The following is a 12,489-nucleotide window of genomic DNA, read 5'->3' as shown; positions in this document are numbered from 1 at the left end:
TAAGGATGGGGAAGGGGTGCTCCCTTGAGTTGAAGGAAGGTTTTAAGGAAAACACATCAGGAATATTCGGATATGCAGTGATCCTCAAATTAAGGATGTCGTTAAGGGGAAACTTGAGGAAATGTTGAAGTAAATCCCCAAATCTTTCTTGAAGGATGCTTTATGAAACTGGGCGTTAGCCCTTACTCTGCCCTGTCCTCCTAAACCCACCACAGCACATGTCACTGAAGACATGTTATGCAATACAGTATACTACTTAATTATGCTTCCTGGTATCCTTCATGGTATGTGGTTGTCAAACAATAATCTTTCCATTTCAAACTGATTTCTTTCTTGCTGGTAACACTTGAAAGCAGAAACATGTAAATAATACTGATGCTTTGAGTTATGTGCTTCGAAGATTCCCCTGACTGGTTGTCGGCTTTGAAGAGATTCCTCCGTATAGTCAGAGAAAAATACCAATTAACCCAGGCAAAATTGCAATAGGAGTTTTTGAAACTGTTTCTTGTAAATAATTGACTGCTAAAAAGACATACCCAAAATTAGACAAATTTGGAGAATGGGAAAACCTTTGAAACCAGGAAACTACAGGTCTCACAAATTAAAATTTTAATGATTGAATCATAAATTGTTATGACATAATCATGGTCAATGACACGTTCAAAGTAGGCCCGATAACTTCATAAAGCCAACTAAAATACTCACAAAGCTTCATGAGGCGAAGCAAAGGATACAGACATCCTATTCAACTTCATTATTGACGTCATGATCCGTTCAGTGTACCAGCTCTTCCACGAGCCTTGACTGTATAAAAAAAACAAAAAAAAAACTGGCATTGAGCAGATCCCGTTGAACATTTTAGTCCATTTTTCTTGCAGCTACAGGATAATGTACCCCAACCAGTGCCGCAATTGCAATGGATCACATTCAAAAGGGATTCAGGAGAAGGATATAGATCTGATATCACTGGGTGGAATTGGGTGTCTCCTTTTTAAAGCCATCCCCAGTCTGTAGGGTTCATGGATTGGCTGTTACCTTCCGATTTCATGATTTAATAGTAGGTCCAGAAGCTGTGAAATTTTGTTAATAATTCAGTTGGTGGTAAACTTACCATTGCAACAAAGAACTTAGCTGATGTGACCTTGCCCACTCGCATGCGATGGCGAAATTTGATGAGGAAGTTGTCTGGTTGTCCGCCAAAAAAAAAAATCACACCATTACCTTGTGCCCAGCATATTCAATGTCATTATGTGGCTGACCTTTTGAGCAGAAAACTGCTGCCAACTCACGAAGACTGTATTGTTCATTAGTTTCATAAATGTTGCAGACTTTCCGATAAATATCTGTGATGTGCTATCACAGCTAGTGAAAGCATGCAAGAACAGGAGATATTTGCAGGTGTCTTGGGCCGGTAGCATTGAACAAGTAGTGGTACGAAAGGTGTTGCTTGCTGATTTAACTTGCTTCTCATTATGGAAGTATCGCTTGAATTTAGTTTGGATAGCCTGATGCAGGAACAGAATCAGCAAATCAGTGTCTTCTCCAATAAGCATGTGTCTGAGACAATGCTACCATAACAATTTTCTCCTTCAGCTATAACAACAATGCGTGACATCATCACTCATCAGAACTTGCTCAATCACCAGATCAGGGCTCGTCTAGCCCAGTGTCTGTCGCTTCTTCGTAGCACATGGAATCCATTTAAATCAAACATGCAGAAAACAGTGGGAGTAGTTGTAGGCAAATGAATCATATTCTGCAGGTACAAGAAGGCTTATTTCAAGAAGTTATATTGAACAGCATCTGCCAAAATGGGTAGAATCTCATAAACGGGGTGGGAATGCAAGTTCCAGGATCCTGTTCGATTTGCAATGATGAGCATATGAGCAAGACTGACCATGCACTGATATGCGAACCAAAGTTGACTTGCTTTCGAGTTCTCACACAACCGGTCCCTCTTAGCATCCAGTGTATTGCAAAATTAGGGAAGTAACTCAGATAAACGAAATGTTGTATTGTTGTTTTGTGGGAGGTTACCAACTCATACAATATCGATTCTCCATGAAGAAATTTTAAGTTGCATTGATTATTTTCTTTAGAAAATACTTGCGATGCGACTTGAGCACTGAAACACGTATCCTCAATCAAATGTCCACGGAAAGCTCGAGATACAGATTTTCCATGTAACGTACACACTACTGCATTTTTACGATAAACCTCCAGAATCTCAGGTTGAAGGTCAAACCCTTCCATCAACATGCAAATAGAAAAATAAATCAAATATAAAATGTAAACTAGCTTGGGTCGGCGATGACATCATTTTTTGAACATCCGCCAAATTTATACAAAAACTCCTAAAACTGTAAGTTGCTGGTCTTGGTCTATTCTGGCAAGTTTTTGCTTATAATGATGAGCTAAACGATTTAAAATCAACAATCACCAGATGTCTGGTGATGAGCTGCAACCAATTTTTTTTTTGATTTTTAAGTTATGAGGAAAGGCTTAAATAATCCACACCAGCATCCGGAGCAGCCCGCGGCAGACCCATTCATAGGAGCAATTCAGTTGCAGCTCAATAAACACCTCTTTGAAATAATAGTTTCGATTACAATAAATGTAATTTTTTATTTTCCCACGAACGAATCACCAGGTCACATTTTATGAAAGCACAGAACTCCTCTATTTTAAAAAAGTTTGCATTTCAGCCAAACGGACCAGAGCAGGCATGTTACAAATGTGTTTCCAAGGTGTTTCCAGGCTGCAACATTGTCTAATTTTGCATTTTTTTAGCAGTCATTTTTGTCCACAATACAATATTTCAACTGCTGTACCAAAGGCTTCAGTTGCAATTCTGCCCAGGTTCAATTTTTTTTTTTGTCATCGGTTACCCAGACGAGTGCATCCTTTATCTCTCATTGTCTCGCACTGTGAACAACATAAGTTTCAGGAAAGTTTGGATTTGGCCTAAATACGTTCATATCTGCAACAATGCCTCATGATATCAGCATTAAACCCGCAGGGCTTGCTCAGCCAAACTGTCTCCTCTTCTGTCTATTTTTCCACAAATCCTTCATTTCTGACAGCTTGCCATCCACACTGAAGGTGCACCCACATCATTTTAATCAGAACAATACAAAATGACTATCACAAAGGAGCTTATCTTCTCCTCCTCCTCCTCCCCCCACCACTCCTCATCTCTCTTAATTATAACCAATATAATGATATCAATTCATACAGTGGATATCACTTTTGCTTTTAGTTTCCTTTGTTCTTTGCTCCTCCATGAGCCTCAACACCTGTGTAACCTAACAAATCATTTTTATTCTCTTTGTTGCTTTCCCTGACAGTGTGCTGAGAGGGCAGACTGCCAACCCACTACAAATGATCACTTGTAAATAATAACCCTAGTTCACAATGTTCTCCATCTATGTTGGGGTTAAATGGAATTTTATAAGCACACAAACAGACAGAGCAGAATAGGCAGCAATTGTAAAATAAAAACGTAGATAATGACAAGAAACTACCTTTGTGTCTGAAAAGAAAATTTACAATGAATTTCTAATGCCGGCAATGATGTAGAGCAATGAAATGTGGTCTCTTACAAAGACGATAGAGTCATTGGAAGATCCTGTCTTGGCATATCAAGACGAGATATGAAAGAGACCAAAACAAAATTCAATGGCATATTGGTCACAATTAAATAACTGTCATAAAACTGGACTAGGCACAGAGCAAGAAGAACGAACATCCAAAGGATGACAATAATTCCTGGAAGAAGCAGATCGGAGAGACAATATAAAAAAAATTTACTGGAGTACAACGTCCCCAAATTGCAGAGAGTTACGAAAGAAAAGAATGGACCATGTCGAGGGAGCCAGCCTGCCGTGGACACAATAGGGTAGTTAAGTCATGTCAGAATAGAAAATGGACCCAACGGAGTATATGGGATTTGAATGTGGTATCCCAGCATCACGAGTTCCATAATCGGATGCAAATGCTTAACAAGAAAAGTCACATTGAAAAACAGAGAGGAAAGTGTAGCAATAAGCACAACACCAAATTCAAATCATGTCATCTAATGTTGAATGTAGCATCAGATGAAATCAGATGGTGAAGAGTACAAATGATGAAACTAACATCACAGACAGGAGGAAGAAACACCTCTCAGGCCCAATGTAGATCACTGAAAGGCCTTACTTTTTAACACATCGTGCACCATATTTAATTATGCAATCACATACAATACGGTACACATGCATCATCATTTGCAACGATGCCGGTAAGAACAAGTACGTCTGAGTTCATCACTGGTTATAATGCTGATTGGCACGGGTTTAAAGATGCGTGAGGAAAAAAAAAAGGATGCGAATTGACGACAAAGAAAGGAGAAAAAATGCAATGCTATGAGAAATCGTTCATAAATTTGGAGGTAATAATAAACGAATTATGGCAACTGCGTTGGTTGAGCTTCACTTATGAGGCTTACTTGGTTGTTTTTTGTATTATTCATATGAAACTGGCTCTCACCTTCTGCGCGTTGAAAAAGGGGTCGATGTCCTCCAGAGGAACAGCGACGAGTTCTGGAGGAATATCACCATATTTTATGGGAAGCATCTTCCCGGCTTCTAAGTCACTGTTAGGCATTGGCTGGTCATCGTCGACCTCGATGCCCTTCTCCTTCTTTGCACGTTCCTTAGCAGCACATTCCTCAATGGCTGCAAGTGACTCTGGTGTGAATTTGCGAAAGCTGTGGGGACCTGGAGGTTGAAGTTTCGCAGTCGCCATCTTCTCATGCTTATGACATCCACAGATTGGTAGCTTTTGAGGAAGAACCTCTCCTCAAGAACTGGTCCTGGATCACAATTCACCACTTCAGCATTCCGAGATATTTTCACTCAATATATATATATATTGAATTCACCGCATTACCACGTTCACTGATTTATCATACGATAAACATGAGTTTTGATAAACATTTGCCATTAACAATGTATAAATTTATCACATTTTGCTCTCAAATGTGGATACCTCATTATATTGTGATTCCAATATCATATAATGGCAACAATTTGCCAGCATAAGCCGTTGTACACTGAGGATGCAATGAATATACAATGCCAACAAATGTGAATCTACTTACCAAATGACATTGTTCATATTTCCATTTACATTTAATGGGGCATGATATTTCTCTCATCATCATCATCATATTAGAATCTCGGCACAGCTATAAACTGTCACCCTGATGTTTCACAGGCAGGGAAATTCATCAATATGCGTGCCGTCCCTCGGATGGACGTGAAACTGGGCGTCCCGTATGCCAGCATTAGTCGGTGGACGTTAAAGATCCCATGGTGTCCTTTGCTAAGAGTCAGCAAGCTATTGCTGGCACCACAGCCAAATTCCAAATTCCTGCACTAACCTCCATGGGGCACTGCATCAATGGCGTAGCCATGCCCCTCAGCAATAATGGCGCAAACGCCGTAGCTACGAGCGACACACAAAGTTATAATGATCATCATCATCACTGTTCCATGCTTTTACAGAGTGTTAGTGCTGCCAAAACAGCCTCTCCCAAAGATTATTCTGAGGGGTTTGCCATTATCTTTTATGCACCATGTGCAGTGATGCAATGTGGTGACAACAGAACTGACATGTTCTTATAAACAAAATCATGGAATTCGTTCTTTTCATTAAGGATCCTTTTCCCAAGAGGAAACAAATCATCATATTAAAATAAGTCATTTCTATGTATGTCTGTGTGCTGTATGTATGATCATTATAGAATTTGAAAACGGCAAGGCCACTCCACACCAAATTTTGCATTTGTGCTCGAGGTACCCAGGGTCAGGTCATGGGCACAAAATAATTTTTCCCTCACCGCCATCCCCCCCCCCCACCCACACACACACACACTTCCACGGTGGCGAGAATGGGGGAGATTAATTGCAGTTTTCACCTGTACATGGAAAATAGTGCAAGTGGTTTAACCACTGACCCCGACCGGTGATGTCACAACAGGTGATGTTTTTATTCGAGAACTCAAAATAATTGCCATACAATAAAAACTATATCAGTTAGGAACCTGATATTTTGCGTAAATGTATCCGAATGTTACAGAAAGATGTGGCATGATCTTGGTCACCTTTATGAAGACTAAATCAACAAAGGATGGTTTCAGCAAGATGGTGCCACGAGTCACACTTTGCGATCCAGCATGAACCAACTTAGGCTACTCTTTGGTGACAATGTGGTGTCCAAGTCATTTTGTCCACCTCGATCCCCAGATCTTACGTCCCCAGATTTATTTTTGTGGGGATATTTGAAAGATATCGTGTACGCTACAAATTCACACACTCTTGGTGAATGAAAAGCAAAAAATTAGTGACACAATCAGCAATATTCCCCAAGAAATGTGACAGTCTGTGTTGGAGAGCATGCTGTGAAGAATGAATTTGTGCCTGCAACATGGTGGTGGACACTTTCAGCACTTCATTTCAGGCAATCAATTGTGTGGATCATGTCGCATCTTTCTGTAACATTAGGCTACATTGACGCAAAATATTAGGTTCCGAACTGATATCGTTCTTATTGTATGGGAATTATTTAGGGTTCTCGAATTTAAAAATAAAAATCCCCCTGTATTACTAAAAGGAGATGCGTCTGTCTGTCCATCACGCAATGAAGAAGCAGGACTTCAATTAGGAACAGGGTATAATGACACCATATTTAGCTCCAGGTGAGAGTGTGTACTACTCGTCGGTAAAATAAGAAAGCAAATAAAAATGCGCATACAACATTAGTGAATTGATATATGAACTGAATTATTATAAGGCTGCTCACACACCATAGAAAGTTTGACCACCCCACCAACCCTTCCTCCCCCAGTCCTTTCCCGGTGTGATGATGAGAACCCCTCAATTTAAGTATACTTACCTTAAAGTTAATGTTTTTTGTGAAACTAGTTGTTATGGCCTCACTGTGTATGAAATGAAGCTTCAATCGTAGAAACATATATATATATATATATATATATATATATATATATATATATATATATATATATATATATATATATACATACATACATACATACACACACACACACACACACACACACACACACACACACACACACACACACACACACACACACACACACACACACACACACACACACACACACACAGCTGGCTTCTTTCCAAGGAATCTCAAAGCAGAAACCAGACACCTTGGCAGGTGCTGGGGACCCACAGTCATCATCGGTGCCTCCCCAAGGGTTATGTGTGGATGTTTCAGCCCAAATATGTTGCTGTACTCAAACAAAGCATGCTCATAGGAAATATTCTGTCACATCTCATGTATCCATTAGACAACTCAAAACCGTTCAATGGCCTAATGGAGAAACAAGTTTGATAATTGACAGCACCTACACAAATGACAGCACTGTATCGCATGATGGTTATTTCACCTGCTGTACTTTGTCTGAGTACCATGTAGATTTGACTGGACAAATAATTGCAAGTGGGAAACAGTATTAGAGGGCTTGGATGGAAGAGGGATAGGGGGGGGGGGGTTGGTGAGAATCAATCTGTAGCCTTGTATAATAATATCAATAGCATTTTTCTGCATAATTCTTTCACATCAACTTTTAACTGAGGCTGAACAACAATAATAATAATAATAATAAATATTAATAATACTGGAACTGTAAAATTAAGTTCATTCCATTATTCTGGTTGCATATTTGGCCAATAATTTACTGATCAACCCTTGTTAGATATTTTGCACTAGCAAATACAACCTGTTGCTTCGCTGACGGGGATATGGGGGGGGGGAGGAGGGAGGGGAGAGAGAGGAGGAGGGATGGAGATAGGGAGAGAGAGGAGGAGGGATGGAGGAAGGGAGAGAGAGGAGGAGGGATGGAGGAAGGGGAGAGGATGGACGGAGGGAAGGGGGGGAGAGAGGAGAGGACTGGCAGAGGGAGGGGAGAGGAGAGGAGGGACAGAGGTAGGTGGGGGAGAGGAGAGGCTGGAGAGAGGTGCAAAGGAGAGGATGGAGCGAGGGGGAGAGAAGAGGATGGAGGGAGTGTGGGGAGAGGAGAGGACAGACGGAGGGAGGGGGAGAGGAGAGGATGGAGGGAGGGGAGGAGAGGATGGAGAGGGGGGAGAGGAAAGGATGGAGGGAGGGTGGGGGAGAGGAGAGGATGGAGGGAGGGAAGGGGCGGGGAAAGGAGAGGACAGAGGGAGGGGGGAGAGGAGAGGATGCAGGAAGGGGTGAGGAGGGAGTGAGAGAGAGAGAGAGAGAGAGAGAGAGAGAGAGAGAGAGAGAGAGAGAGAGAGAGAGAGAGAGAGAGAGAGAGAGAGAGAGAGAGAGAGAGAGGTGGAGGAGGGGAAAAAATATAGAAAGGTGAGGGGTGGAGGTGGGGTTAGGAACGAGAATGATATGTTATGTTTAATTACTGAACACACCCACAAAAAAACTCATGTCAGAACAAGTCTACACACAATGACACAACAGAGTTTGTAAAGTAATCCGCTGGCACATCTGGAAAACCTTTGACATCCCAGTTCTAAAGAACTTGTGGGAACATGAACCAAAAGCAATCACTGAAAACATCGAAGTACCTACCACTCACATACGACCTAATGATCCAATCGAGCGTGAACATCAAAAACAAAGCACTGTGACCAGATATCATATGTAGGGACAAAAAAAGAGAGAAGAAGGCATTGCTAACAGGTGTTAATAGCAGTGAGTTTGGACTAAACGATGCAGAAATCAAGAAAATGACCAAACACCAAGACCTCAAGAACGAAGTGAAAAGATCCTGGAAGTTGAAGAATGACAAAGTTGAACCATTGATAGTTTGAGCGATGGGAATAATGATGAAGAAACTCAGAGATATCACACACACACACACACACACACACACACACACACACACACACACACACACACACACACACACACACACACACACACACACACACACACACACACACACACACACACACACACACACACACACACACACACACACACACACACACACACACACACTTATTAGTATAGATTATGGATATTGTTAAATCTTATTATATTTCTTGGTAATCAGGTTTAAACTGTGTTAATTGTGTGGATGATTGTCATAAAGCCATTATTGTTTAGTAATTTCGTTCTATTCATGGCCATGCTCTTCCCAGATTGTCACTTTTGTCAAAGCAGTTGCACGGTGAGAAAATACACTGGGTTGTTTGCAATTGCTCTTCCTAGTATTCAGGGCAGGAATTTGGCCAACATACTGGCATACAAGGGGGTTTGAAGGATACATACTGGCATACAAGGGGTAAGCTGTTCTTGCCTTGGTTCGAATCTCGGTCAAGACAAACTATCACCTGGTGATCCGCATGCAGGACAAGTCACCAATTTGTACACTGGCTAGAACGTTAAGTCAACACTGGTTGTTGGTGTTTTTAAACATCTTCCAGAGTCTTTCAAAGAATAGGCGAACTATCGCCATCACCCTGAACAAATTACAAATTCCTCTTCTCACCCACTTAGTTGAACTCCAGGCCTGACCAGCCAGTCGGTTAATGAAAGACTCGGGGCAAATAATTTCCTGGACCGACCCGAATAAAATGTGGGAATAATTGGAGTCATTAAATAGGTTGTAGTAGTAGTTGTAGTGCTAGTCCCAACATCAACGAGTGAATGTTAACACAGACGAAGTGGCTGGCTGAGAATCCCATCTCTAACATATTGTACTCACTAACCCTAACAGCCAAGTCAAGAAAATAAACCAGACTAGAAGATTATCATCCCTCTGAGCTATGATCCTGCCAACCCTCATTTATGAAATATACTAGCAGGGGCTACCCGGCGCTGCCTGTGAGGAGGGGTGGTGAGGGTGTGTGGGGGGAGGCTGTGGGGGGTGGTTGGTTTTGGGTGGGAGGTGGTGGGGGAGCAGGGATACCCGGCACTGCCCTGCTGGGTAAGCTTTTCCCAGTGGGGCATCTAGGTGCTACGGTTCAACCGTGAAAGAATAAGGTACAAATGCACAAACACACAAACAACGAGAACAGCACTCGGTAGAGCGCGTACCACCATCAGGCTGAACAGTTTATGTTTTGTATCCGACTGAGGGGACCGGATATGCATCTGGGCCTTAACCAAAATCTAATCGACTCGCTCTTGTCACCTACCTAAATCTCCACTTCGGTTTTTCATAATCCATCCACAACTTATAAAAATATTATGATACTGTATATATCGCTTTTAGTCCTCTCTCTCTCAATGGTGAAGAATCACTTAAAAAAATTGAAAATATTCTTGTTTCCGGATCTGGATCTTCACCAAAATCGAATCAATTCGTCATTGTCGCACACCCAACCTGTCCACCATGTTTCATCCGAATCTGTCCATAACGTTTTGAGATATCCTGCTCACAGACAAACAGCCAAACAAGCAAACAGACAGGGGTGAAAACATAACCCCCGTCCACGTCCGGTGACGGAGGTAAACATACAAACAAACACACAAACACTTGAAAATATGCATATCGATCGGGAGAAAATATAAACCACTGATTACACCATTACTTTACTGAAAGATAAAGACTTGTCTGCTCAAATAATATAGCTGTTTGAATTAAAGCACTGTTAATAATGTAGAGAGCACTGTTTGGAACAGAGAGAGATCACAGAAACGACTATTTAACTTTGTACACTTCAGTGTGTTGAAAAATCTCTTAACTTCACTGTCACTATCACGAGGAAATAAGAAATAAAGGAGTTCCCTTAGAAGTAACTTCGACGCATGACGAAGCCATGAGGCTCATCAAAGCATGCGCTATTATTACCAACTACTGGTTGTTTGTGTGTGCTCTATCCTTTTTAAATGCTGAGCATTAAGCAAGGAAGCAGCTGGTACAATTTTTAAATCTTTGGTATGACTCGGCTGTGGTTCAAACCACAGACCTCCCAGATTGAGAGTGGATGGTGTAATCATTACGCCGCTAAGTCTGGCTGCATCTCCATGTTTCATCAACATATTCTGACACATCATCCTTTCTTTCAAATGAAAACAATCATTTTTTTAACGTGGACCCTTTCACTTTAATTAAGCCGGGGAACAGCGAGGGGGGATGTTTTCTTCAATAGCTTATTTTCCGTTCTTTTTTCGACACAAGATTGAGGCTCATGGAAGAGAAAAGTGACAGAGGGTAAAAAGGCAACAAACTGACAGTGCGGCAACAGTTGGAGACAAGTAGTGGCATGAATGAATAGGGAAAAAAAAAGGATAATAAGGAGGGGAAGAAACATGGTTGCCTGCAGGTATTCTCTGCCAAATTTAATGTAAAGAGTATATACTTTATCACCTGCTTTAGAAGAGTAAATAAGTCAGTATAATTATGTGTAGGAAGGAGAAGGATTGCTGTTTTCTACCTATACGGCGATGGAGAGCCGAGATTTCATCCGTCGTTCCCCGTGACTCCGCGATTTCTTCACCTCACGATGATCACGTTAAAGACCAGGGTTGAACTGTCGACAGGACACCAATATGATGGAAAGTCGCGAAGCTGGGTGGAGCGAGAGCAAGGGAGGCAAAGAAGTAAGTCCTTCTTAACCTCTAGAGGGTAAGGTTGTGTTGGGATCAAGAGAAAAGTCCAAACAAGCTCGAGTTATTTTCCAAGGAAAGCCTGCAAACTCCTGGAGATGCGGCGACCATTGACCGAGAGAACTACAGCAAAGATCCGGGAAAAAGAGCGGGCATCAGGGCTGAACTTGGATCCTGGACGTGCCATCTGATCCCTTGGAAGTTGTGTGCTGCCGTGTCGCTTACTGCTGCGCCTAAGTTTATCCAGGGGGTGTCTCTTTACGAAGATTTTGCTCATTTGAAAATAAGGAATCACGTTTCTGAAAGTGCATTCCATGCACCTACATCCTCGATGTCTTAATAACTACCTGTGGTGATGCTTGGATCAATATTCTTTAAAGAGCAAATTCAACTCAAAAGAGCAAATTCAACTCAAAAGAGTAAATTCAAGAGCAATTCCAAGATTTAATAAACTCAAGGTGATTTTCAGTGATTTTCATAAAGGGGTACAATAGCGTTTCACAAATTCAAAGCCCTGTGTTTCATTTCTCCCACACAACCACAACCAACCAAGCAACTGCTGGTCGCGTAATGTGCCTTTTGTACCATCTTAAAAAACAACAACACAATGATGATCACCATTCTTCATTTCACTGCAGAGGTAACCCATATGCAACGTTTCCAATTCTTTCCAATACCAGTGGTGTACAAAATGTTCTCAGAATGAGATACTCAAAAATAGTTCAATATAGAAATTGCTTTTCAAACGTTGGCACTTTGGACTGTTGTGAGCATCTTGTTCCAAAACCCCCTTGATGTCCCACAGAACAATATGGAGAGTGAAAATAAGTGGAATATCGCTTTGCGTTATTTATTTTAGTTAAAGATTCA

The 12,489-nt window shown here is 41.4% G+C and overlaps 1 protein-coding gene across 2 annotated transcripts in view; it reads right to left on the bottom strand.

Annotated features, from left to right (window-relative positions):
- LOC147031754 (sodium channel protein type 4 subunit alpha-like) overlaps positions 1-11,823 on the bottom strand; it is a 159,917-nt gene extending 148,094 nt beyond the window's left edge. For both annotated transcript variants that reach the window (XM_085866918.1, XM_085866928.1), the window contains exons 1-2: positions 11,448-11,823; positions 4,528-4,852 (exon numbers count right to left, since the gene is read on the bottom strand). In XM_085866918.1, the coding sequence (XP_085723044.1) occupies positions 4,528-4,785 (258 nt within the window). In that variant the 5' untranslated portion in view covers positions 4,786-4,852; positions 11,448-11,823. The remainder of the gene's footprint in view (positions 1-4,527; positions 4,853-11,447) is intronic.
- Between the last annotated feature and the right edge of the window lie 666 nt (positions 11,824-12,489).

The sequence above is a fragment of the Eptatretus burgeri genome, chromosome 2 (genome assembly GCF_056783735.1).
Source record: "Eptatretus burgeri isolate ZD-2024b chromosome 2, Ebu_testis_v1, whole genome shotgun sequence".
Taxonomy (NCBI): Eukaryota; Metazoa; Chordata; class Myxini; order Myxiniformes; family Myxinidae; genus Eptatretus; species Eptatretus burgeri.
Note: the sequence above shows the minus strand (reverse complement) of the source record. Positions and strands in the feature narration are given on the sequence as shown.